The sequence below is a fragment of the Myotis yumanensis genome, unplaced genomic scaffold, assembly GCF_028538775.1.
Source record: "Myotis yumanensis isolate MYYU_CA2020_CCGP unplaced genomic scaffold, mMyoYum1.0.hap1 SCAF_9, whole genome shotgun sequence".
NCBI lineage: Eukaryota > Metazoa > Chordata > Mammalia > Chiroptera > Vespertilionidae > Myotis > Myotis yumanensis.
This window is the reverse complement of record NW_027223760.1, coordinates 27504752-27532092: the sequence shown is the minus strand read 5'-3', so window position 1 is coordinate 27532092 and position 27341 is coordinate 27504752. Positions and strand designations below refer to the sequence as shown.

Here is a 27341-nt window from a genome sequence, read left to right as displayed (position 1 = left end):
ACAGGGCATTTTTATTTGGAAAGCCTTTGTGGGTAACAGATGGAAAATCACAGCCTTTCTTTCCCCACACAGTCTACAGGGGTACAGCACATATATATGTTTTTGTTGATTTTAGAGGAAAGGTGAGGGGGAGAGAGAAACATCCATCACCATCTCCTGCACACCCCCTACAGGAGATCAAGCCCACAACTCAGGTATGTGCCCTAACTGGGAATGGAACATGCAACCTCTCAATATATAGGATGACACTCAACCAACTGAGCCACACTGGCCAGGACCATATTATATTTGAAGATATAAAAATGTAGTTTCTTGATCACCACTTGGTTTTATAAAGGCTGAAAAGCATTATGCACACTCTTCCCAATTCTGTCATTCTGTTGCTCTGTCCTCAGTGCTCAAAATAGAAATTGGAGCTGAGTAGATGCCCAATAAAAATTTGTTGAATGAGTGTGTGAATAAATGAACCTGCAGCTCCAAGCCTTGGGGCCACTGTACTTCTGCTAATTTACTCCACCACCACTCCAGATTGGGGTTGAGTTCTTTCTTAATTTCCCTAAATCCAAAGGAAAGTTAAGTTTTCTTAAGCATAATATGTAGGACCATAGAATCACATTTTCCAAAATATAAAATTGCCTTATTGTTTTGTTTTTAACTTGAGTAATATATGATCATTGTAAAAGAAACTTAGATAATACCAAAAGTAAAAGGAAAGTAAAAATTACCACCAATCCCCCAAAGAAAACGCCGACTCCTACTACAGATGAGAAAGCCAAAGTCTAAAGGTAAAGGAAAAGGGACTTGCCCAAGGTCTTACATGCCCTTTATCTTCAGATCAAAACCACGATTTTAGGCAGCCCTTGACTTCTGGTTCTGGCCATCTGTTTCCTGTACACACCCTCAACTTTCCCCTCAAAGTTGGCTGGACCACAAAGCCTGACCTTCACTATTCCCATAAATGATCAGATTTTACAAAATCCCAAAAGGTAAACATGGGCTTACATACCAGAACCCAGTATATTAGAATGAGAAGGTTCACCTTGAAACATGAAATAATAAACTTAGTACCAATATAAGAACTTACTTAAGTACTTCTCTAAAAAAAGAAAGAAAAGAAATCAGATGGAATATAATACCCCAAAGAACTAATATAGACAGTTAAACAAGGTTAGGATACATTTGTATAAATTTATTTTAGGTTATTAAGGGTACCTACCTACCTAAGATTCCCCGAGTACATTCCTTTTAAGATTGACATTAAAGAAAGACAGGAAGACATATCCTTCCACATAAAACAAAAAAAAACTGGAAGGAATGAACTATGCAGCTGTGTGGAAAATTCTTAGGCAAACTGCTAGTTCTAAAGAGCCCTGGCTTATTCACTCTAATCACAGTATGGCTCTAACCACAGCAAGTTAGTTCTAACATTCCTCTCACATGGATTCCCTGTCTCTTTATTCACATATGAAGCAAAGAAACTGATGACACTGATCTAGCCTGATGCCCAATTTCCTGCCCTCATTCCTGAGCCCCTCTCACCCCCATTCTGGCCTGGCCTGATTTCTGACCCTGCTGTGCTTTGGTTTCCTAGCTTACCATGAGGGACATGAGGGCAGAAACCATATCTATTTATACCTCACCATTATTTTCCCCGTCCCTAACACAGACACTGAAACTTGGTTGGTGCTTAATAAATCTTTGTTGGGTAAAGATATTTTGTGGACTTGCAGGAGAACCAGAGGCCAAATACCACCTTGTTGGAGAGAATAAGAGGTGTGCTCCACTGGGTCTGGGTGCTGCCTACATGGCCTCAATGTCCACTCAAAACTGGCGCCCCCATACTCTCCCTGGTTCTCCCTACGTCATTGATTTTGTTGGGTCTTCTTGGATGGCTTCCATTATGTCTTTATAGCCTCTTGCTCTCTCTACACTTGTTTTCTCATCAGCATCACTGCCATCCATCTTCAGCTTTTGTACTACTACTGGCATACTAAGTGTGCCCAAACTTATTTCTCTAACTAGAGGCCTGGTGCATGAAATTTGTGCATGGGGAGGGGGTTCCCTCAGCCCAGCCTGCACCCTCTCCAATCCAGGAACCCTTAGGAGATGCCCGACTCCTGGGGATCGGGTCTAAACTGGCAGTCGGACATCCCTCTCACAATCCAGGACCGCTGGCTCCTAACTGCTCACCTGCCTGCCTGCCTGATTGCCCTTAACTGGCCCCCCTGCCACCCTGATCATCCCTAACCACCTCTGCCTGCCAACCTGATCGCCCCTAACTACCCCCCCGCTCTCCCGCCGCCTGCCTGGTTGCCCCATGCAGCCTGCTGCTTAGTCATTTGGTCACCCCTCACTAACCCCCCTGCTGGCCTGGTCACCCCACACAGCCTGCTGCTCAGTTGTTTGGTCGTCCCTCACTAACCCCTCTGCTGGCCTGGTCACCCCACGCAGCCTGTTTGGTCATCTGTTCAGTTGTTTCGGTTGTGACGGTCGCTTAGGCTTTTATATACATAGATAGTAATCTCTCTCCTTTTCTGAACAAACATTGAAACTTTCTATCGCCAAAGGCCTGTAGGAAATCCCCACTTGTATGTAGTTTCTAGAGGAAATTAAACACTCCCTCCCATACTTATCCAAGAATGGAACCCATCCCAGTTTCCCAACTGGGACAATGCAGAGACCTTTCCAGCTCCTCAGACTTATATTCCTTGGAATTGTCTTTGAGTTTCTCCCTCTCCTGATTGGTTAGCTAATTCTCCTGCTATAAAGACTATCATATTCGATCTTTGTTTTCATACTCGCTACCCTGAGTCAGACTCTCATTACTGTATGTTTAATACTAGCTCTTCAGTGCTGGTATCGCCATACTCTAGCTCATTGTAGATAACGTTTTCTAACATTTCATCACACACTGCTCCCCTGATGAGTCTGTCTATTGCTCTTTGTGTGAAATAGAAACATCCAATAGGTGCAAGTCCCACTTACTCTTCCCCAAGTACTCAACAATTTCTTGCACCAGGAGTCTTAGTTCCACCTCTAGGCTTTTGCTGGTGTGATTCCCTCACCTACATGGCTCCCTTCTCACTCTGTCTACATCGTGGCTTTCCCCATGGCTTACCACTTTCCAGGAGCGTTGCCTGGCTAGTTTCATCACAGAATGAGGACTGCTTTTCCTTCTCCTGGAGTTCATGTTTAGTTCTAGCTATACTGATATTTTGTTTCTTACGTATTTAGCTAGTGCTACTGGTTAAAAAAGAGTAATAACTACCATTTATAGAAGCCTCCTATGTGCCAGGGACTGAGCTAAGTCATTTATGAAGTTCCATAATCTTCACAAGCACACAAACTATGTAGATATTATGCCTATTTTACAAATAAGGTAACTGTGACTGAGAGACAAGTCACTTGCTCATTCATGCTCACACAGCTCAGAAGTGGCAGAGCTGGGATTTGAACCCACAGAGCCCAGGTACCATGCATGTATGTGCATAAACATTTCATGAATGGCAGCCTACTCTGATTAAGTTCATCAAAGGCAGTAATTTCACCTTCTTCTTTTGCATTCTCTAGACAAATAAGTAGAGCCTATGGACCCCAAAACTTTTTGTTTTAGGTGTAAGCTCCAGTTTTCTCCTGCAGAATCCCTAAGGTATCACCTTATTAACAACTTTTCATTTGTGCACTGGAATTACTGTGAGGCAACATTGATTTGATTTTAAGATCATCGTTTAACATTTTTCTTCCTGCGAATGCCAACTCCACTTTCTCTAAAGACCCTCTGGGTTAAGCCACTTTTAATGCCACTGTCCTTAGCTCTGAGGTCAAAAATTTAAAATATGCATTTATATTCCGTGCTTCACATGGCATTGTTTCATTTCCCCAACCTGCCCTTAAAGTCATCACAACAGAGGCCTCCCACAAGGTAGCAGCTTCCAACTGGACTCAAAATCTGCACGGTAACATACCCACCGGCTACAAACCCATAATTCACAGTTTCCTGCATTTACATGCTTTTCTAATAAGAATAAAAATGTGCCACAAGATCCAGCTCCTATTTACTACCTTTACTTTTTTAAACCAAGGACTCCCATTTCCTGAATACTTTCAATATTCAATTCTTGTCATTTTTATGTCATTTTAACAGTATACCTGCTTCTGAAACTTTTCTCCACACATTGCCTTTGTCATTTAAAAATTCCACTCTGAAAGGCACTGAGTAAATGCAACTATTTGGTTCTTCTCCAGTCTCTCTTTTTTCTTGATGTTTGTTTGTTTTTTAAGGCAGAATTTGGAGGACTAACGGGAAAACTTTCCATAACCACTGCTGCAAGCATTTCAGTGTGCCACACACTTGGCCCTGCAGCGTGATGATCTGTGAGGCCTGAAACCAACATTGGCAACAACACAATACAAAAATATTTTTTAGATCCTTACCTTTCTGCTTCCAGGCGCATCTCTTCCCGCTTTTGCCTCCTCAGTTCCCTGCGACGTTCAAAATCATCCATGGTGTGGTTTCAGGTTTAGGGAGACCAGATGATGTCTGGATCTACAGAGGAGGAGGTAGAATCAATATCATCGATGAGTCGGAGTTACTATCTCCCATGAATTGCTCTGGCCACCCCCACCGTTTTTTCATTCCCTCATTTTTTTCTTTACGCTTAAGAAAAACACCTTAGAAGTCGGATCCTGTAGCCACGGATCAATTTCTGACTCCCGAGCTGAGTCCTTTCTGTGTGAAATTCGGTCTCATTCATGCAACTATTTGAGGCAAATAAGTAAGATTCCAGGATTATAGTTAAAAAAAAAAAAAAAAAAGACCTCAGGAGTCAGAGAGGTTTTGAAGACTAGAAATATCGATGGGACCACTTAAGAGGTACTGAAAGGTTTTGTTCTTTGTGACTTGCTGAGCCACACACAGACAAAAGTTATGGAAGAGTGAACAAAGAGGAAAAGAAAGTTAGAGGGAAAACAGAAAAGTGGCAAGAAAGGGAACATGTAGGAACGAAGAGAAAAATAAAAGACAAATAAAATCATACGACTACCCAGGCGTAATTTGCATATCCTAAAAAAATATTAGCATCAGAATGATGATAAAGACCGCAGCAATAATACCACGAATAAACATAACGCAGCAGCATTTTTGTAAAAGCGGTTACGTTAGGATCAAGCTGTTTCCAGAGCTTAAAAGTCCCGGCTCCTGGTAACGCAGGGTTTTATCCTCCCCTACCTCCTCTGTGATGGTTTTAATCCCAGAAAGATCCTCCCTTTCCAGCTCTTCAGCTGCGGAGCCCGCTTCCCCTGCGCTTCGGTGCCATGGAGTCAAGTATTCCAGAATTCCCCTGCAGCCCCCGAACCCAAAATGACTACCAGAAAAGGGGAAGCGGGCTCTTTTTGTCCTTGCTTTGTTTACAGAGCTGTCAGTGGTTAGTTAAACTCGGCCTGGAATCTGGCATTTAAGGCCTGCTTGAAGATTGTTTCCTGTGTGGAGCGGGAGGCCTCCACTTCCTCTGGAATCCTAGACTCTCTGCTGCACTCAGATCACAAAAAATATTTTCCAGCCTTTCTGTGCACATGAGACGAGCCATTTGCTCTGCGCAGGAAAATAAGGAGCCTCGCACAGCCTAGAGCCATCCCCGAGTGCAACTTGGTTGGAGGGAGCAAAACTGAGATTTTGAAGCCAAGTCAGTGCCCTCCTTAAATGAATTGTCAGGTTTTCTTCTTTCTTTTCAAGCATTCCTCTCCCCACCCCCACCTGCCTTCAAAAACCCCACGCAAACAAAAACAAAACCTCAGCCAACAAAAACAAAACGATCCAATGTTTGGATGTTTCTCTTTTCTCCTCCCCCAGGGTATTACTTATACTGCTTATAAATCTTTTAGAAATTTGAATTCTGGTGTTTATTTGGGGCTTTTACATTGGAAGGTGTTTTTCTATCTTGCTCCTACAGAAGGTACATTTCTAAAATGTTGCTTGTTATGAAGGAAAGGATCAATTTTCCTTTTTACAAAAAAAAAAATTATTTCATTAACCATAAAGAAATTTTTCTACATTTCCCAGCCTGGTCTCATCATAGGAATCAGAATGAAAAAAAAAAAGTGAGTTGCGGGTCCCTGGGATGGGCTCTTGTTCTGGGCGCAGTGCAGTGAGAGAGTCAACGCTGCTCTTTCCTCTCTTAAATAAAGCCTTTTGTTGTCTACAAGCCACTTCTCAATAACTATAGCAACAGCAAACAGAAATGGGGAAAGAGGCCTGTCCGGAGGCAAACAATTCGACTTTTCTTAATTTATCCAAGTAGCTTGAAGAGCATCTTCTGAGCCTCCGCTCCTCCCTTATCCGAGCTAAGCAGTCGGCCAGCCCTTTGGGAGCCACAGGGGTTCAGCTTCTCTGCCGGTACCTCCAGGGGAGGTGCTAATGGGCAGGGGAAGAAGGAGTCCGAGCCGGGAAGAGGCGCGGGTGGCGTCTTGGAGGACTCCAAGGGGAGGGAGACTGACCAACCTCCTGTGGGCACTTCGGCTGGGCAGCTCCCTGGCTTTCTAGTCGCACAAATTCTCTTTCTCCTCCCCATCCTTTTCTTCCCACTCCTCACCTTTCATTACTTACTAATCATTTTTCTTTTCCAACCAGAGAAAAATTCTATTCCTATCTAATTATTTACTCATTTAAATGCTGCTGATTATATATGTGGGGCACTTCAGGGGTAGGGAGAGAAAGAGAGAGAGAGAGAAAGAGAGAGAGAGAGAGAGAGAGAGAGAGAGAGAGAAGGAGAGAGTCAGTCTACATAGACAAGTGCCTTTCTGTGTTACCCTTTGTAGACATGTGGTGAGTCTATCTGAGGGAGAGGAGACAGCACATCTGGGTACCATGTGATGTGACTCTCCATTGGAGTGTGTGTATGTGTGTGTGTGTGTGTACGTGTGTGTGTATGTGTGTGTGCGTGCATGTGCAGGTGAAAATGGTTCCTGGTTGGTCTCACACCAGCATGGAGTTGAAGATCTTTCTTAATCCTCACACCCTATATCGCAGAACTTCTGAACTTTGCTGGCATGTTCTTATATGAGGTGAGCCACGTCTGGGTAGAATTGTGAGTGACTTCCCCACCCCTCCCTCTTCTGAGAGCAGTAGCTTCCATGTCCCCAGCTAGTAATCTCTCATTTCCTCCCCTAACCCCAGTCAAGGCCGAATTCCTTCCAGCAACATTGATTAGGAAACAGATTCTCAACCAATGAAGTGATAAAATGTCAAGGCAGAGAGATTCTTCAAACTGTGGCGCTCCTGAGTGTCACGAATGGACAGGAGCAGCCTGAAAGAGACATGCCAATGAATGGGACAGATGGGTTCTTGAAAAGTTTTATGAAAAGCTAGATTTTTGTGCTGGGGGGATTGTAGTCATGCTACTGAAAGAACTCTGATGCGACTTCTTTTGTAAAGGGGAAAAAGCACTTCACAAAGGCAAATGAACCATTACTTATTGATATATCTGTCTTTTCAATATGGGTTCTCAAATATGGGATTCTCTTAAAACAGGGCACACCAGCCCTGGCCAGTTTGGCTCAGTGGATAGAATGTTGGCCTGTGGACTGAAGGGTCCTGGGTTCAATTCCAGTCAAGGGCATGTGTGGGAGGCAACCAATTGACATGTCTCTCTCACAGCAATGTTTTTCTCTCCGTCTCTCCCACTCCCTTCCACTCTCTCTAAAAAGCAATGGAAAAATATCCTCAGGTGAGGATTAACAATAACAACAACAAAAACAACCAGGGCACACCCAGGCTGCCATAATCTATACTAATAATAGCCTAGGGCCATAACGACCTAAATGACCAGATGGATGACCGGTCAGCAGGAAGTGCATGGAGCACCTCTCAGTCCTTCCCCCACGGTCCACAGGCTCCTATCACAGCAAGGCTGGTGACAGGCGGTGGGTGGGGTGGTGGGGGGTGGGCGGGGAGGGATGGGGATCAGGCCTGTATATAGGCCTGGAGAGAGAGGCAGGTCCTGATCAGCAGCTGCTGCGGAGGCTATGGATCAGGCCCAGAGATAGGCCTGGAGAGAAAGGCAGGGCCTGATTCACAGCCATTGAGGAGGCTGTAGATCAGGCCCGGAGATAGGTCCGAGAGAGAGAGAGAGAGAGAGAGAGAGAGAGAGAGAGAGAGAGATAGCTGGAATTCCCAGAAGAGTCAATGGCTGCCTAGGAGGTGGAGCTTTTGATGCTGACTGGCATAGAAACCAACCAATCAGAACCAAGTCTGGGTGAACTGCGAGGAGCCAATGGCTGCCTAGGAGGTGGAGCTTTTGATGCTGACTGGCATAGAAACTGACCAATCAGAACCTAATCTGGGTGAACTGCAAAGGCAGAACCTAAGGTGGGGGCTGAGGAGGGATTTTAAGGGCAACAGCTGTTTGGTGTGAGGTGTAAGAAAGTGGTTCAATTTTTTAATAACTGGTTTGGCAGTATAGTGCATATGGCTGGCTATCAGTCCAGATATAGGGATTATGTATTTTTGTCTGCAAAGAGCATCTCCTCCTGCTGAAAAAGGCCCCCCCCCCCCCCATTTAAGCAATCCTATCCTATATAATGTATCTATTCTAATAAAAGGGTAATATGCTAATTAGACTGGGTCAACAGGCCATCTTCCAGATGTCCGACTTCCTTCCAGACAAAGCCATGGTGGTGGGGGCCAAGGCAGAGGCAGTTAGAGGGGATCGGGCCGGCAGGGAAGGGCAGTTGGGAGCGAGATCAGGCCGGCAGGGGGTTAGGGGCAATCAGGCCAGCAGGGGAGGGCAGTTGGGGGTGAGATCAGGCAGGCAAGGGAGGGCAGTTAGGATGATCAGGCAGGCAGAGGCAGTTAGGGGCGATCAGGCCAGCAGGGGAGAGCAGTTAGGGGTGACCAGGCTGGTGGGGGGGCAGTTAGGGGCAACCAGGCAGGCAGGGGAGAGCAGTTGGGGGCAATCAGGCAGGCAGACAGAGTGGTTAGGAATGATCAGGCAGGCAGGCAGGTGAGCTGTTCGGAGCCAGTGGTCCCAGATTGTGAGAGGGATGTCTGATTTGAGAGGGTGCAGGCTGGACTGAGGGACCCCCCCCCCCCACCCCCGTGCATGAATTTCATGCACCGGGCCTCTAGTTATTAAGTCAGTGTTACAGTTTTCAAATCACTTAAACACGCTGTCCTTCCTTTTGGTAATGACACTGTAAGTACTCAGTTATTAGGGGGAGAATCATGTGGTAAAAACTAAGTCTTATCTACCCTCAAATTATCATACACTGAATGGTGAGCGGGTGGGGGAAAAGTCTTTGGGGACAGTACCAATATTGGTCTTGAAATACATCAAGAATAAAACCTGTAGTCACAGGGACTTTGAATAAGTTAATTGAGTTCTAAAATAACTAACATTTACTGAACATGTACTATGTGCTGGGACTTTTTAAAAACTTCTATTTAAATCAATTAATTTTATTTCTTAGAGTAGATTTAGGCTTTAAAAAATATGAACAGAAAGTACCAAGTTCCCGTATATTCCCTTTCCTTCACCTCTACCCACAATTTCTTCCATATTTGCATTGAATTGTGTACTCCCGGTTAGGGTAGAAATCCTGACTCCCAGTATCTCCAAATGTGACCTTATTTGGAAATAGAGTCTTTGCACATGTAGTCAAGTTAAGATGAGGTATGGGCTCTAATCCCATATGACTGGGATAGTCCCTCCATTCATTCATCCTTCCCTTCCTCCCCCACCCCAACCTGTGGCAACCATTGATCTTGTCATTGTTTCTATATCTTTGCCTTTTCCAGAATGGCATATACTGGTAGTTGGAATCATACAGCATGTAGCCATTTCAGACTGTTTTTTTTTTTTTTTTTTTTACTCAGCAATATGCATTTATGTTTCCTCTATTTTTTTTTTTTTTTTTTTTTTTTTTTTTTGTGTGTGGCTTGATAGCTTGCTGAGACATTTTAAAATATGTAATCTTATTTTATCTATATAATAAACCTATGAGGTAGCTATTATAATCCCTATTTTACAGTATGTGCTCTTAACCATGATAATATTCTTGGACTAAGCCACTATTTCCTTTTGGGAATTGTTTTTCCTTTCAAGGAATAAGTAAGAGCACTACAGGGAATTCCTGAGAATATTATTGCCAGTGATCTCTGGATTAATTCATTCAATCATATAAATTCGGGTATGAAGTGATCTTTAAAATTACCCATGCCTCTTTAATTTCAAACCCATATGGAAAATCATAAAATTATCATGTCTCAGAGGCATTAATTAAATTAAACTTTGCAGATATGTATTAAGCCCTTATAATTTTATTGTTACTTCTTTTTTTCTTTATTGATTAAGGTATTACATATGTGTCCTTACCCCCCACTGCCCGCCCCCATTGTTACTTTTTTGTGAGATTCATAGATTAGAATGGCCATATCCTGGAGAGCATCCTTGCATACTTTTTTTTGAGATGTTAAGAGTTTTTTCTCTTGGATTGCACCTTCCTCAATACATGCCTTTCTCCTCTGACCCACTATACCCTCATTCACAACATAACAATTTCTCTGTTATTGCAAGGAACTCTAGTCTTTCAACACTCCTAACCATTATTAGACAGATCCTTTCTGACTATTCATCGTACTGTGTCTACTATAAGTTGCATGGTCCAACTACCTCAATGAAACCTCATGACAATATTTATACCTTCAATATTCAATGACTATTTACTGAACATTTATTATGTACTGGGTTCTGCTCTAGACACTGGGGATTCAACAGTGAACAAGATTGAAAAGGTCCCTGCCTATCTGGAACTTATAGTTCAGACTTTCTTGCTTCTTTAAGCTTCTACCAGGCCTATCAGACACAGCTCCCACCTTGGGCCACACCCATCACTGGCTTTTTGTGTTTTGTTCATGAGATTTGGGGGCTTGGGAAGGAAAGTCAGGGACCATGTTTTGTCTCTCCTAAAGGTCTGAGCTAGTTTTAGTTGGGTCATCACTGTAACTCAGTGATGCTTCTCTTCATACTACACATACTGAGTAATTTCTGGGTGTAACATAATCAGATTCCCCAACCTCTGCTCTTCAAATTATCTTCACTCACCCCAAATACTTCCATTGTTCTCCTCTACAAATCCCTGGCAATCAATGACCTGGACTCAGAGTTAGGAGACCTACTGACCCTCTTCAAGCTTTTCTTCTTTGGAAAATGAGATGATTGGACCAGATGATGCCCATGGGGTTTCATTCGACCCCATGTAAAAGCATGGGTCTATACGTACTCTCTAATCCAGCAAAGATGGTTGCATCAAACAGGGCATGTCTATGTTTCTTCCTTTTCAGGCCCAAATGCTTTGATATCTAAGTGCATTCTTTTCTAATTTGCTGATTTAGAAAGCATTAACCTTCTTTCAAGCAGATCATCCCATGGCATTCTAGGTAAAAATATTTTATTGCCTCTCAAATGTGTCATATAATTTTTCCCTCTGTGCTTTCATTTTTAACTAGAGGCCCGATGCATGAAAATTCATGCAAGAGTAGGTCTTCCTTCCCCCAGCTGCCAGCACCAGCTTCCCTCCGACACCCGGGACCCAGGCTTCCCTCCTCCGGCCGCCAGCAGGCACTCAGGACTTGGACTTGCTTCCTTCCAGCACTGGCTTTGTCAGGAAGGACGTCTGGTCTAATGAGCATATTACCCTTTTATTATTATAGATACTATTCCAGCCACGGGATGGGCTCCTTATTGTCTTCACTGTTCATATTCAGCCATGAATTTTTGGCTCAGATTCACTTCCTTCATGATGCCTTTTCTGAGGACTCTAACTTGGAAGTGATAGCTCCCTCCTCGAACATCTATCATTCATTTTGTTAATTAATAAGATACCGCCTTGCCGTAGCTCCTCAATTACTCTAGCTGGTACTTAAATATTTTATTGATATTTTATTTTCTACATGCTTTGTTCTTAAGTCCATTTATGAATAGATTCAGTCTTTAAAAAATCTTTTCACTATTGAAACATGATAGGCACTCAGGAATTATAGCTGATTTGAACCATTAGACTTTTATTATAGAGTTTATCATTCTGAGTATAAAAAATGTAACTCAAGCTGATTCATCTCGGTATTTTATTGATTGATCAGTGTTTACAAAAAGAATTAAAGACCTTGGTAATAGATTAAATATGACTCGCAAAGTTGAATAAACCCACATTTGCAGTAGTTACACAGTAAATCTGGCAGTGTTTTCTTTCTGACTGTAGAAAATGAACTTTTGTCCTTTAAAAAAAATTCAATTTATCAACCTGCTTTGCTCTTTTCTGAACCAAATGGTTCATTTGGGACTCAAAAACCAAATAAACACATGGATTCTAACATATAGTTTGGACTTAACTTGAGCTCAACCTTCACCATCTTGTTCCAAAAATCTGTGCTACTTTAAAAAAAATACATGAAATCACCAAGGCACATCTGTGAAGTCCAGCAACACAGAAATAAGAGTGAATGAGATCAACCTGAGGAACTCTGCCTTCTCCAGTTGTTTCTTTTCTCTAATCGGTGGAATCTAGAACACAAAGCCCTACTAAAAACTAAAAGGTGATGTCCTGTTTCTTCTTTCTTTCCCTACTCAGCCTTTTATCATTACCTTTTCTCTATTTATATTTTCCATTTGTAAAACATCAGAACTGACAGACTTACGTTACTAAAACCAATGTCTGTGTGCCTTGTTTGTCCTATTTAGTGAACACTTCAGGCATTTTAATTTTTTAATACGTTTTTTATTGATTTCAAAAAGAGGAAGGAAGAGGGAGAGAGATAGAAACATCAATGATGAGAGAGAATCATTGATCTGCTGCCTTCCGTACACACCCTACTGGGCATCAAGCCTGCAATCCAGGCATGTGCCCCTACCAGGAATCAAACCGTGACTCCCTGGTTCATGGGCTAATGCTCAACCACTGAGCAACACTGGGCAGGCAATACTTCAGGCATTTTAGATTTGTAAAATGATGGTGTTTATATATACTGACTTCAACACTTGGGAAGACACCACATTTAGAAATTGTAGTTGCATCTTAAAATTTTATCACAAATACTACAACCTTATTCAGAGCACTTTTTATTATTCAAAACACCATGGCTATCATTGTTTGGGCCTCCCAAGTAAGAAAAATAGATATATCTCCATTTAAAGAAAGGCGACTAAGACATACAGAACTTTGGCATCAGCTCCTTAACTACAGCCAATCGGTGGAAAACCAGGATTGCTATTTGGACTGGTCTCTAAATCAACTGAAGGGTTTTCCTAGACGAGGGAGGAGAAATGACAATTTGGAACACAGTTCCTTCTGTGCCCTTTTAAAGAGTTAAAAATACTTTTCCCTGGCAAAGTCAAGGAGAATTAGAGTGAAAGACACGGGTTAATACCAAATCAGAATAGACATGTGGCCACTGCTGCTCTCTTGGACCCCAGAGAAGAGCAAAAGGCATAGAGGTAGACCTTTAGGCAAAAATGGAGATTTCCCAACCTGTGTCTGTGTGAGAAAAAACCACACACGTAGCTTTGCTAAAAATAAATAAATAAAAGGTATAAATGTGCTTCTAAAGGTATGCCTGATAACAGAGGCTAGTTCTGATGTGGTGAGGCTGGTTGTTCTGGCCCCACCAGAATTCTCTGACAATGGGTAGGGCTGCTGAGAAAGTGTGAACCCCTATTACTGGAAATAGGTAGAGGTGAAATGACCGTCTGTTTAGGACTGTAGTGAAAGATATTTTTAAGATTCTATTGATGTGCCGTCCAATCAGTAGCCTCTAGTCACATGAAGCAATTTAAATTAAAATTAATTAAAATAAAATAAAACTAGAAATTCAGTTCCTCAGCTTCGTTAGTCCATTTCAAGTGCTCTATGGTCATGTGTGTGTAGTGGCTTCCATAGAAGACAGTACAGAGAACATTTATGTCATTACAAAGAGTTTGGTTGGATAGTCCTGCTATAAGGCTTCATTGTACTGTGTGAAGTAATGTTATGTAGTTCAGAGGCATGAAGGTCTGTAAGACGTGGTGTCTGTTTTCAAAGACCTTATAATCTCCTCGAAAAGCTGGAATAAAATGTGTGGTGTGGCACAGGTCAGCATCTCACAGCATGGATGTGGTCATCTAATACCATCATTAGTAACCTATCTCTTTTCCTGTTGAGGGTCAATCTCACTGTGACTGGGGCTGGCTACTAAGACAGTGAAATGCCTGGCAAATGCAAAAGAAATTCAGAGCCTGTCTGAAGAGAGATCACACTTCAAGTTGCATAGTAAGGCCTAAGAGTGGTTTATTTGGAACAAAAATCAGTGGTCAGAGGTCTTTATCAATCATAAACATGGTATAGGGATTGTAATATTTTACATAATAGCAATTATGCTTGTACATGACCCTTGGGCCTTTCTGGTCTACTCAGCTGTAAGTACCTATGAGTCTGCTTTTTGTGATTGGTTTTTTAACTAACCCTTCCAATTACTGATTAAAAATAAGATCCAGAGCCTTAGTCAGCTATCTTGTTAATACAAGATTATGGCAAGGTGAGGGAGCTTAGATGGCCTAATGCAAATCCATTTACACTGTTGGAAACAATTCAAAGGTATGTCCTGAAGGTACTTTGTCAAAGGCAACATTTTGGACATGAAGGATATGTTATTATTGACCAGGGACTAATTACTCCCTGGTGAAATTTTTTCAACATCTATTCATCATGGTTATCAAATGCATTTATTGAGCTCTGGTATCATGAAGCAAGTTAGAGACAATCTTCTAGGACTTTATAATCTAAGATGAAAAGCTTTGAAACAAAACCAAGAGACATTATCCATTATGTTCCTTGGACATAATAGATACATAATTTAAACATATATATTTACACAGCAGTCAAATAATAAATTGAAAAGCACCTAGACTGCTTCCTTTTTGTTTTCACATGAATCATTTAGGTGGTCGTTTCAGCAGTTTGTTAGTTTGGGGATTCCTGGACTATTCTTCATGTCAGGAATGGCTCACAGTATAGGCTTAAGACTATCTGACATGAGTTTGCCCTGATACCCACATTATACTTCTACTGCAATACTTAGTCTGTGGCTTGTATTTTAATTACTAAGGACATAGCTGTCTTTCTTAGAAGATTGTAATCCTTCAAAGATCTGACTGTTATATCTTATAGTCAGCATTGGTTCACATTTATCGAATGGAAATGGATTCCAGGGCAGTCCTTATTCAAAGGACTTAACCGGTAAACAGACAAACTCTGCTAACACATGATCAAAATGCCATGTCTCCATCTGAGCTCTTAGTAACCTTGGGGACGGTGGCGGTTCGCTATGGAGCTCCATTTTATGTAGTGATTTGGAATTGCTGTTTTCCTCTAGTGAAGTGGTCGGCAAACTCATTAGTCAACAGAGCCAAATATCAACAGTACAACGATTGATATTTCTTTTGAGAGCCAAATTTTTTAAACTTAAAATATATAAGTAGGTACACTGTTATTAACTTAATTAGGGTACTCCTAAGGCTTAGGAAGAGCCACACTCAAGGGGCCAAAGAGCCGCATGTGGCTCGCGAGCCGTAGTTTGCCGACCACGGCTCTAGTGGGAAAGAGCCTTGTCCTAGAAAGACATTCTGATTTCAGGAAGAGGGGTGTTAGGCATTACTGACGGGGGGGGGGGGGGGGGGGGGGATATGTTTGTTCTGGGACATTCAAAGAGAAAGAAGGACAAAGCAGACATATGATGAATAAGAAACTGTAAGAATCAGGGTTGATCTGAAACACCCCAAATTTCCCAGGCCTTTGGAGATTCCTTGCCACTCCTCCATCATAATTAGAAAATACTGACATTCAGAGCTGATTTAAATGCTTCCATCAGTCTCGAAAGAAGTGTTGCCTGATTTGGCTCCCTAACCATGCTCAGTAATTAGAAACAGAAGGCCCTGTTCTGGATGTTTGCTTGGGAACCTACCCTTCCCAGGCTGTGTCACTACCCATTGGCTATAGGACTTTTATCTTTTCTCACCATCTCTCTCAGGAGCCCAAGCCCAGGTCACAGGAAGAGTATGGGGCCATGGGCATTCCTGGAAAAACTGGAGACCTTCGGCGCCACTTCAGACTTGAAAATATGAGAAAGAAACTCATTTTGCCTGCCCACTGCTTGCCGAAGCTCTATGAATCTGTATTATATTTGAAAGGCAGATAGTTCAAGTATGGTAAGGTACATATCCAAATCAAAAGAGACAAAAAGGGGGATCTTTGTGACAACCGGCTTGAAATGGCATCCTTGTTTGTTTCTGAGAACAAGAAAGCTGTCCTGACGGCTGAGGCTAGAGTTCCTCACACTCTTGCTGGAAAACCATGACCTTGAAAAATCTAGGATTAGAATATAATCTAAGAAGCAGCAGCAGCAACAGCAGCAGCATTTTACTTCTGACAAAATCCACAAAGAAAACAGAAAAATACTGTAATCAAGGACTTCAGCAGACACCTAGCCTGTCAAATTAAAACATGTGGCAACCACCTGTTAAGCATCTTGAGAAAAATGTCACCTTCTTGTTTTTCTACCTGACCTAAAATCTCTTTGGAGCACATTTGCATTTCCCAATTTTTCACACTTAAACAATGCTGTCCACACTATGTATAAAGATGACTAAGCAATTTTGCATTAAGTAACCAAAGTGAGTTCTGCCAATTTTAGAATAATTAAGTTTCTGCAGTCTAATATAAACAGTTCCAAGAACTAAATGTGGCCTACCAAAAGTATATATTACAAGTAGTCAACGCGGTGGCCAGCTGGCAGGCAGATCAATCTATTAAAGTAGAATTGTTCAGAATTCAGAGTATTATTTTTCTTTTCTCTCATTCTTTTTTCTGCATCCAACTTTGTTTCTTTGGGAATGTTTTCAAGTATACAAAGCAAGAAACTATTGTGGAATAGCACCTCTTGTAAACTAATGAGCATTTCTCTAGAGAGCCTTTGGAACTCACAAATCATTCCCATTTCAACCCCGTCTACACAGGCAGCCAGAGCAAAAATGGAGCAAGTGAATCCAGTTTGTTCCCACTCAAGATGAAATGTTTATATTTTGTGTGACCTCCAAAAAGGTCTACAGGGACCACTAGACAAATGAATGTACATATTAAGCCATTTGCCCTCCCCGCTGGCACCCCAAACATCTTTCTGACCAGAGATCCTTGCACTGCCTTTACTGGCTGGTTTGGTGGGCCAAAATTTAGCTAATATGGCTGAAGCTATAGGTTTAATTCCACTAGCAATTAGTTAACTATTTGAGAGAAAATAAATCCTAAATTTCCACGTGTTATGGCAGATATAGCCTGACAACTTTGAGAACATAGAGATGGTTAGACCAACCCACCCCACCATGACCTTTGGTAGAGTGTATGGTCAAATGAATGTATGTCATCACACAAAAGGCCCCTTTATATTCAAGTGCATTATAAGCCCTGTTGTTCTCCTCATTGTGTTTAAACTCATATATAGTTAAGAGTGGTTAAGGCTCTACAACCATGAAAACTTGGTTGTTTCATAATGAAAACTTCATTAAAAACATTCAACAAGTGTTTTGAAGTACCACTCATATAGCAGCCACATTGTTTGGTGGGGCACATAAGTTGTGACTACGACTATCCTGCCCTTATCATGCTGGTAGTCTGACGGTGGAGACAGGTGACAAATAGCATACACATTGGGATAAGGGTTACATAAGGAAAAACATAAACTGCAATGAGAGAGAATGACAGGAATGACCTAATAGTTTTGGGGGGGCTAGAATAAGACATAGGTAGTAATAGCTTTCAGGAATGATATGAACACACATACAGATGTGCACTCACACAGGGAGCATGAAGACCAGAGTTTGTACTCATTAAGCAAATACATATCGATTCTGTTATGTGCCAGACACTCACTCTCCTCGGTGCTGATAAATCAAACTCCTCTCCACTTTTCTCTCCTAAAGAAGTGGGTGAGGAGTGAAGTAGTCAGACAGGTTTGCGGGATGGCGAACTATTCTCACCCCTTCTTTCCCACCTCAGGTCCCATGTGAGTAATATAAAAGTAATGATTTATCAGTTGCTGTCGGCTGGAATTTATACTGACAGCGAATTCACGTTAGGCATTATCTTCACGTAGCTCAAGTAGGAGGCAGAGTGGGGCATCTTTCTAGAAGCCATCCAGCGCAGGGACCTTCTGACAGTACAAGCACGCTTCTCACCCACCATCAAGCAGAAATTTGCTGATTTAAGCGAAGCTGGTCCACTTATTTTTTCAAACTTTGGTTCATGATTCCAAGAAACAAATAGTCCACAATAAATCTCCCCCAGTGGCAGAGCAACTCACAACCAGCTCTTCCACTTTGAATGCCGCAAACAGACCTTTTATTTGTTGACACACAGCCTCTGGACATTCATGAAAACAAGATGTTCCCTTGCTGCTTTTTAAGTTAAACAGATTTAAGTCAGGGTCTCAGCTGAATTTCAAAAACAGATGTTAAACAGTAGAAGGGCTGAACTGACCCCAGCAATGAGAGGCTATTTCACTTGAACTTGAATATTCTTTCTTAGTAGGAGAAGCGATCGAAGAAGCTTTCAACTGGAATCAGGAGCAACCCAAGGTTTACTACTGTGTCCATTCAGTGACTGCCTTGTGGGTCTGGGAAGCTATTGGGCATCTGGGACTCTTGGTTTGGTTTTAGAGAAGAAGGATGATCTTTCTTCCACATGCCACCATCCTGTTTCTCAGTAGACCTCAGAAGTCCTCCATGGACTGGCTCCACCACTGTATCCATCACCTGGTTCCTCTCCTTACCCCACCCTCACATGCGAACACAAGCCAGGACAATTCCTTCGTCCTGCAATAATCTAGCCCTCATTTCTGCCTCTGGGCCTTTGTTCCTGCTTCCTCTCTTCTATAACCCAAAGTGCCCTCCACTCCTGCAAATCCCATCTATTTTTCTAGGGTCTAACTCAGTCCTACCTTTATTCTAGACCCATCCTCTCTTTCAACTGCAACATTGCTATTGCTGTTCTTTTTGGTGATACATACTATATGGCTTTTTTATTCAAATGTTCAGAACATCTCCTCCAGAGCAAATCTGAAGCTACTCAGTGTCAGGGCCTACATCTCCTTTGCTACCCCCTCACAGTGTTGGGTTATTTGCTGCGCCTCTATAGATACATGGAAATATTGACTGAGTTGAACTTACTGAAAAGCTTCTGGCATGAGAATCCAAGTTCCAAATAATGCCACAGCGGTGACATCAGTGCTGGTTGTCCTATGTTTCTGTTTTGTTCTGGGCACATTATTGAATGGTACTTGCTGGCCTCCTTGTGGTCAGCTGGGGCCAAGTGACTAGTCCTGGCCAATGAACTGTGAACAGAAGTGTCATATCACTTCTGGGACAGACCATTAATTGTTGGTGTGAGACCCTTCAGAGATTTCTTCTCCCTACTGCAGTGAGCAGCAATATCCCCAGACAGCAGCTTTCAGCTGAGGTGCCCAAGTAAAGATGACAACAAGATGGACTTGAGACCCTTGCCTATCCAGGGTTAGAGAGAAAGCATGAGTGACAAACCTTTTTTGTTTAAGTCACTGAGCTTTTGAGTTGCTCCTGACCCCAGCATGATCTTGCTTGTCATGACCGATATAGCCTCAGTCAACTCGGCCCATGATGAATATGATCTTCTGACATTAGGTAGCGCACATCTCTGTTTCAAACAGGTTCTTATTCAAGTTATTTTTTTATTTCACTTTTTTATTTTCCATTTTTTATTTCACTTTTGTGACTTTCAGTATAGATACAGGGATGGGGAGGTCAATTGGAACACTGCAGGCAGGGCCTCAGGGAGTGAAAGTGGCTCACATGGAACCTCCTTGTTGGCACCATCTCCCTGCTCCCAATATAGGGGCCATAACTGTGGGCATCTTCACACGTGTTCATCCCTTTACATCAGGAATGACAAATTCAAATGCTTTCAAGGACCAAAGTGGTCAATATTTGGGGAGTGGTGGCCTATGGGGAAATGAAGAATGTGTGCATCCCTAAGAGCATTCAACTACAAATTTAAAAAAATCTATGCTGGGCAAAGGAAGCACATTTGCAGGTCAATGTGGGCCTTAGGCTGCAGGTCTGTGACCCTTGGTCTAGGGAGTCCTTCATTAATGGCTGATCATGGGGCGGGCCAGGCACTGTGCAGAGTTGCAAGGGTGAACTCACAGTGAACACATATCGGGTTACAGTCCAGATGGAGAAGTTTACTTATTCATGCAATGGTAATGTAGCATTTACTATTTACTAAGCCCACTCCTAACAACTTTATGAATATCGTTTTAAATCTTTATAACAATCTTTTAAAAAAAATATCTTTCTTTATTGATTTAAGAGAGGAAGGGAGAGGGAGGAAGAGATAGAAACATCAATGATGAAAGAGAATCATTGATTGGCTGCCTTCTGTTCGGCCCCTACTGGGGATCAAGCCCGCAACCCAGGCATGTGCCCTTGGCCGGAATCAAACCCAGGACCTTCCAGTCCGCAGGCCGACGCTCTATCCACTGAGCCAAAACGGCTAGGGCTATAACAATCTTATTGTTTCCATTTTATAGATAAAAAGACTGAGGCCCTGAGAAGGCGAGTCTTTGCTCAAGATCACAGATCTAGTAAATGGTAGAGCTAGAATTTACATCCAGGCAGCCTGGCCCCCAGAGTCTGTGCTTCTAATCACAGTCCTATGCTCCATCTCACAAGACCTGCAAATGCATAATACAGGGCAGATTGTGGCTAGAAGCGCAAGGATGAAATGATCGTGGTCGCCTGGAAGGATTTCTGCTCCTCTACTAACGCCCCTTCCTAAGAGGGTTTGGCCTGCTCCATGTTAGGGTGAGTTCATATTTGATGTTTAGAAATGAAGTAAAAATTAGTGTTCTGTTTATGTCCACTTGTGCCTTGGCAAACTGAGTTATTATTTCATTTAAGTGGGTTTTGCTTTAGAAAACCAGTTGAATTCATTCTAAAACCTTAAAAAAAACCAATTTACACTTCACAGTGTTAACCAAGTCTTTGTTTTACTTATTTAATTACCTATAGACATTATGCTGAATCACCTAAGTTTATCTGTTTGTGTCCGTCTCAGGGCAGACCCAGGTTTTGTGGGACCTGAACATGACTTGGGAGGCCTTCTTTAAGAAAGAGAACACACTATGAAATGTAAAAAGTTAGGCAGCAGGAATCTGTCCAAGGGAAAGGCCTTACGGCTCAAGCTCCATTGGATTCATAGCAAATCCACTTTGAGTCTCTCACCTTTGATTCTTATGAGCATTCCATAAAACTATCACAGCACCCTTACTTTGACTTTAATTTTCAATTACTTCAAAACTACAGTTATATCTCCCCTTTAAAAAAATGTTTCATGAAAACCAGAATTTAGAAAACCTAGCATCAGGGGCAATTATGCATCATTCTTCAAAGCTATTTTCAGAAAAGTAGAATTACAGATATAGCCAGTGCATTTGCAGTGTTTTGCCTACAAACCACATAATTAAGTATGATAGGTAGATGAGGGGGCAGAGAAATTTAAAATATTATGACTCTTTGCCAAGATGAGGCCAATGAAAAACAAATAAAAGTATCAAAAATCACAATTTACGTCAATGAATGCATTATTGGATTCACCAAATTTTCCATTGCATTGAACAAAACAAGAGTCCATTTGATAGGAGAGCATGAAGGAACACTAGAATTGCTAATGCAGCCCAGACCTAATACAGCACCTGGGTTGGAGAAGGTCCAATTCAATACAGGGTGAATAAATTAATGAGTGGCTGAATATATGTTGGAAGAACAAGAAAAAAGACAGATGGTGCTAATAGTGGTTCCAAGTCTCCCCGACAACCCTAACTTACAACTGCATCTTTTATTTCTAAACCATTAGCAAGCAATCTGGGGGAGGCAGTTAGATGTGTCCCCAGAGTCTGTCATTGTAACAAATGTCTTTATGTTTATAAAGTTTGTAAGCCTGTGATGGAATCAGATTCACAGTCATGGGCATAACATACATATGAGTGGAATTCTTTGAAGAACTGGGAGAAAATGCTTTTAGAAGCACTCCTTCCTTCCGCCCCCCTCCCCCCACCCCTGCATCTCTGGATATGATCAACACACTTTTTCCCAAACTCAGGATGCTCCACTTCATGGTATATCATTTTGGGTCATTAAATAACAGGACTCAATATTAATGTTGGCCTTTTCCATCCCTCTTGAACAAAGTGTGTTCAGCCAAAAATATTAAACTAGTCAACCGCTCTTTTCCCCTGTCAGAGAAACAGCCAGCATCCTGAAATCACAGTTCATTTGTACCACAGGGGCGTGAATATTCAGACTCCATTTGTCTCCAGCTCTTAAAGGCTGGTGTTAGAGTGAATGATAGACGTTTTGTTTTGAATTAGCAAAAAGGAGAGAGAAAAAAACCCTAAGAAATAAGTTTGGCCTAAAATATCTATTTCAGGGAATGCAGCTCTGCCATCTCCTCTAGTAAATGTTAATTTTAAAAATCTAGATTTAATTTGACATTAAGCTGGACCAGGGAAAGAGAGAATAGTGGGGAGGAAAATGTCGCAGATTTTCCCCCTACCCGGATTGAGTGCTTGTTCTACTGCATCCCACCGGAGGTCTGTTGCACGGAATAGTGCAAGATGTTCACAACTCTGTTTTGTTGAACATCCCAAAGCAGCGCTTGGAAGCAGTTGAGTCTGTGTCTTTTAACTGTACAAACTCTTCACGGTGGGAACCTTGGATAAGACTTGATAGTTTGGGTTGAAAACTATACAGCACAACCATTCTGTCCCTCTTTACGGAACACTCGTGCTTATTGGAACTAAAGGCTGGAAGTTCTAGAAGAACTTCGCCTGTTTTCCTCCCTGCTATCTTTGACTCCCACCTCTTAACCCTTTGAGTGCCAACCAATAGCCTAGGAATTATGCTAAAATTGCCAAGGCATTTTTGCTGACTTTACCGCAGTTTAGGAAAAAAATTATGACTCGCAAGTAAATAAAGTTACATATTCAAAACCTTAAGGAAACCTTTACTACATAAGTAATCTGTACTTAGGTGCCATCTGTCAATAAAGAGTGAACTACTAGCATCTAATAGTGACACTGCAGGAGGAGCGCCATAGTGCTCCCGGCACTTTCGGCGAAAGACAGGAGGAGCGTGGTTGCGCTCCCTGGTACTCTAGGGGTTAAGGCCAGGTGTAATTCCCTGGCCAGGAAAATGCCATCATTTGGCCAAAGTTTAAAAATCGGTATGTGGTAATGCTGGAATGTCCTCTTACCCTCTTTACTATGAAGGTCTCCGGAATGTCAGGAAACCTTGGGAATCCGCCGTGTTCCTCATGTCCGCTCAATCCCTCACATGAGCCCAGTGTATATTTTCCTCCTTTGGCCTCATGACAAAAATCTGAAAGCAGTGCCCTTGGGGTAAGACTCTTAAGGAAGTAGTGCAGTGGTTCTCAACCTTCCTAATGTCGCGACCCTTTAATACAGTTCCTCATGTTGTGGTGACCCCCAACCATAAAATTATTTTCGTTGCTACTTCATAACTGTAATTTTGCTACTGTAAACAATATGTAATTATATATGTGTTTTCCGATGGTCTTAGGCAACCCCTGTGAAAGGGCCATTCGACCCCCAAAGGAGTCGAGACCCACAGGTTGAGAACCGCTGAAGTAGTGGATTCAAGGCTTTCTCACCTATGAGCTTTGTTCTACAACCACAATCAGAAACTCATAGAAAAGACTCCTAGTGTGATAAAGACCCCTTTCTATCTTATTCTAAGAAGTGTTGGCCCATTTGCACTGAACAGAAGACCCAACACTTTGTCAAGGGTGTCCAGGGAGGCTTGTTCAGCAAAACTCAAGGAAAAGGGAAGAAAAAAACCTTCTCTTTCCACTCCATCTGGAGTTTCAAGGGACTCCAAAAATATTGGCCCACAGTGATTATAAAAATCTCCCATTTATGCTGTTCTAAAACAAGGGCAAAGCCTCACACAACTCAAAACACTTCTTTTAAATGTTCATAGGAAAATTATCTTTCTCTCCAAGTCCTTTAGCTGGCTGAAATTAATGAAACACTGGCCACCATTCATTTGGAACACCCCACCTAGGCCATTCATAGATTGCAGAACAGTTTTCTCTTGACTTCAAAATTTCTCCTTTCTCCTTATATGCTGGAAGCCGATCCACCCTTGCTGCTTGATGCAGTCGCTGCAGGGATGTTTCAAGGGACCTGGCGTATATGACATACTGTTCTTAATATGTTTGCTCCCACTCTTAACGCTATGTGTTTTAAACAGGACCACCTCTCTGAGAAAGGTTGTTTCCCCAGGTGAGGATTTTTATCAGTAAAACCCCTTAACTAAGTGCCAGGCGGGTAGTTAATCACTTTAACTACAACAATCACGCGTAAACTACATAAATCTTTACTTAGAATAACCTCCTTAGGACAATAGAGTAACCTTGGAATGGAGATAAGAAATCTTTGGAATAGAATGGATAGGATTAAGATCAAATAGTATAAATATAGATGTAAAAGGACAATAAAGGGAGGAACCTGGCTAAGAGGAACCTCGCCATGGTGATCACCTGAACTCGGCCTCCGTGTCTTTCCTTCCTCGCCTACTCCGTCCACACCTTGGGGAACACCTGGACCTGTTGGGGCTGGATCCCAACAGTTATACTAGTAGGTAAATAACAACTTGCATAAAAATCACTGACGCAGGTGTCATTGACATTTTGGGTAACTATGAGAAAACCGGCATTTTTTTCCTGGCTACTCAAAGAACACCAAGAGGAAAGTAGAGAAGGAGGTACCTGAAAGAGCTGATATCTCCAAGTTCATTATTTAAAAAATGGGTGGGGTTATGCCAACAAGGAGGAGGAAGCTTCCAGACCTCTGATAGCCTCTTTTGCTAACAATCAGATAATCCAAAGGAAGATCAAGGTTTCTGCTAAGGAAAGAGAACTAAAGGAGAGAGAAAAAGAAAAAAGAAAAAAAAAAAGAAAGGAGAGAACTTAAAGGAAAAGAGATAACACTTTAGAAAATAAAAGAGAAACAAATATCTTTTCCCTTTTTACTTGCATCACTGGAAGGAGAAAAAATTATGGAAATTCAGTGCTGGGGTAAACATGACCCCAATAGATAGTGGAGCCCAGAGAGAAGTTCGTTATGGCTGTCATGACCCATGGCCCATCTATACTCACTAGCTTCTATTCTGGCCATGCTGTGAACCCTAAGCTATTTCCAATGCTTCTTCTAAAGCACATGTGGTGCAGAGAGACTAGCAGGGACCAATGAACTAAGGAGGGAGTTCAGGGAGCAAAAGAGGTACATTTCCCCCAACTTGCCTCTTTACTGTCTGGACAAGACAATATTCCATGGCACCTGACTCTGAAAAGGACCTGCCTTCTGTCTTTTGGACATTAAAGGGCTAGTCCTGGGCCTCTCCCACAGTCCAGTCTGATCAGTTCTCATTGGCTGATGAAGAAAATGGTCCCAAAGGAAGGTATTGATGTGTGAGACTCCTGGAGAGGAAGCTGGGGAGCCAAACACATGCTCATGAGTGGAGTTAGCTAGAAGGGTAGGGTAAGCCCCCAGAATGGTTTGAGGCATATCCCACAGAAGTGAGGAAAGGAGAAGGAATAAAACAGGACCAAGACATTAGAGGAGAGAGAAATAGATAGACATATACATTAGAAGTAGCCTGAAGATTTCTTTCTCCTGCCCTAGCTGGTTTGGCTCAGTGGATAGTGTGTCAGCCTGCAGACTGAAGAATCCTGAGTTTGATTCCAGTCAAGGGCACATGCCTGGGTTTCAGGCTCGATTCCCCAGTAGGGGGCATGCAGGAGGCAGCGGATCAATGAATCTCTTGTCATTGCTGTTTCTATCTCTCTCTTCCTCTCCCTTCCTCTCTGAAATCAATAAAAAAATAAAAATGAAAACAAAAAATAAGATTTCTTTCTTCTGTCATTTATCAGTGAAACTTCTTACGTACAATTTTTGGTGGCATTTTTTAAACCACAGCTCTTCTCCCTCCACATATTCTCTCTGGGTGGCCTCACCCACTGTCACGATTTTAATTCCTAAGTATAGGTTCTGACTGTGAACATCTCTGTCTCTAGTTCTCACCTGAACTTCAGACTTGCATATCTCTTATGTTCTATACATATGTCCTTGGATGTCCTTTCAAACTCAATGAGTCTCAGTGAAAACTCACTGCTCTTCCCTCTTGGTTCCCAAACAGTGTCCTCAAGAAAAATGACCTTATCTGGGCAAATTCATGCTATTTTCGGTCTCTTGCCTACCTCTCTGAGGAGAGCAGTAACTCTCCTGCTATCAGTTAATCAAGTTTCTTTCGGCCCTCTCCAGCCTTGACCTTGACTACTTCTATCTGTTGTGGGGACAGAAGGGTGGCAAGTGAAGGGAAAGCACCACTAGTAATCATTCAGAGATAGTCTTAAAGCAAATAAATTGTAGTTCAAAGGTTCCATCTAATCCATTCATTTATTCATTCAGTTAGTCAGTCGTTTAATCAATATTATTAGATGTCTATTGTATACCAACCTTCTTCTGGTGCTCTGAGAAATGTAAAAGGCACACTCTTCAATTTCAAAAATTATGAAATGTCGATGGGAAATGACAGCTTTACATACAAAGGACTATAACAAACTGCAGAAAAGACAAATGCTCTGAGAGTGATATAAATGCTAAGGGAGTTCAGATGAGGAGAATTAGAGAGAGGTCCATGTGCAATAAGCTACACATCAGCATACTCGTGAAAGAATGATGATGGGGTGTTATGGACTGAACTGTGTTCCTCCCAGATCCACATGTTGAAGTCTTAATCCCCAGCAGCTGAGAACAGGACTGTATTTGGAGATCAGGTCTTCAAAGAAGTGATTATGTTAAAATTAGGTAATTGGGGTGGGCCCTAACCTGATATGACTGGTGTCTTTTAAGAAGAGGAAATTTGGAGAGAGAGACGTCTGACATATACATGCAGCGGGATGGTCATGTGAAGGCACAGGGAGAAGATGGCCACCTGTAAGTCAAGGACAGAGCTCTCACAAGAAAACAAACCTGCTTGACATTTTTTTTTAAATCCTCACTGGAGGATATATTTATGTTGATTTTGAGAGAGATAGGAAGGGAGAGAGAAACACTGATGTGAGAAACATCGATCAGTTGCCTCCCATACACATGCTGAGTATCGAATCCACAAACTAGGTATGTGACCTGACTGGGAATGAAACCCATG

General features: G+C 42.1%; 1 protein-coding gene across 5 annotated transcripts in view; it reads right to left on the bottom strand.

Moving 5' to 3' along the window:
- Positions 1-27341, bottom strand: part of CALD1 (caldesmon 1) — a 209598-nt gene that overhangs the window by 110453 nt on the left and 71804 nt on the right. For 3 of the 5 annotated variants that reach the window (XM_070423931.1, XM_070423926.1, XM_070423932.1), the window contains exon 3: positions 4435-4546. In XM_070423931.1, coding sequence (XP_070280032.1) covers positions 4435-4505 — 71 coding nt within the window. In that variant the 5' untranslated portion in view covers positions 4506-4546. Of the gene's footprint in view, positions 1-4434; positions 4547-4671; positions 4750-5227; positions 5369-27341 lie in introns of those variants that run through there. The other 2 variants (XM_070423927.1, XM_070423928.1) reach the window with 2 other exon arrangements.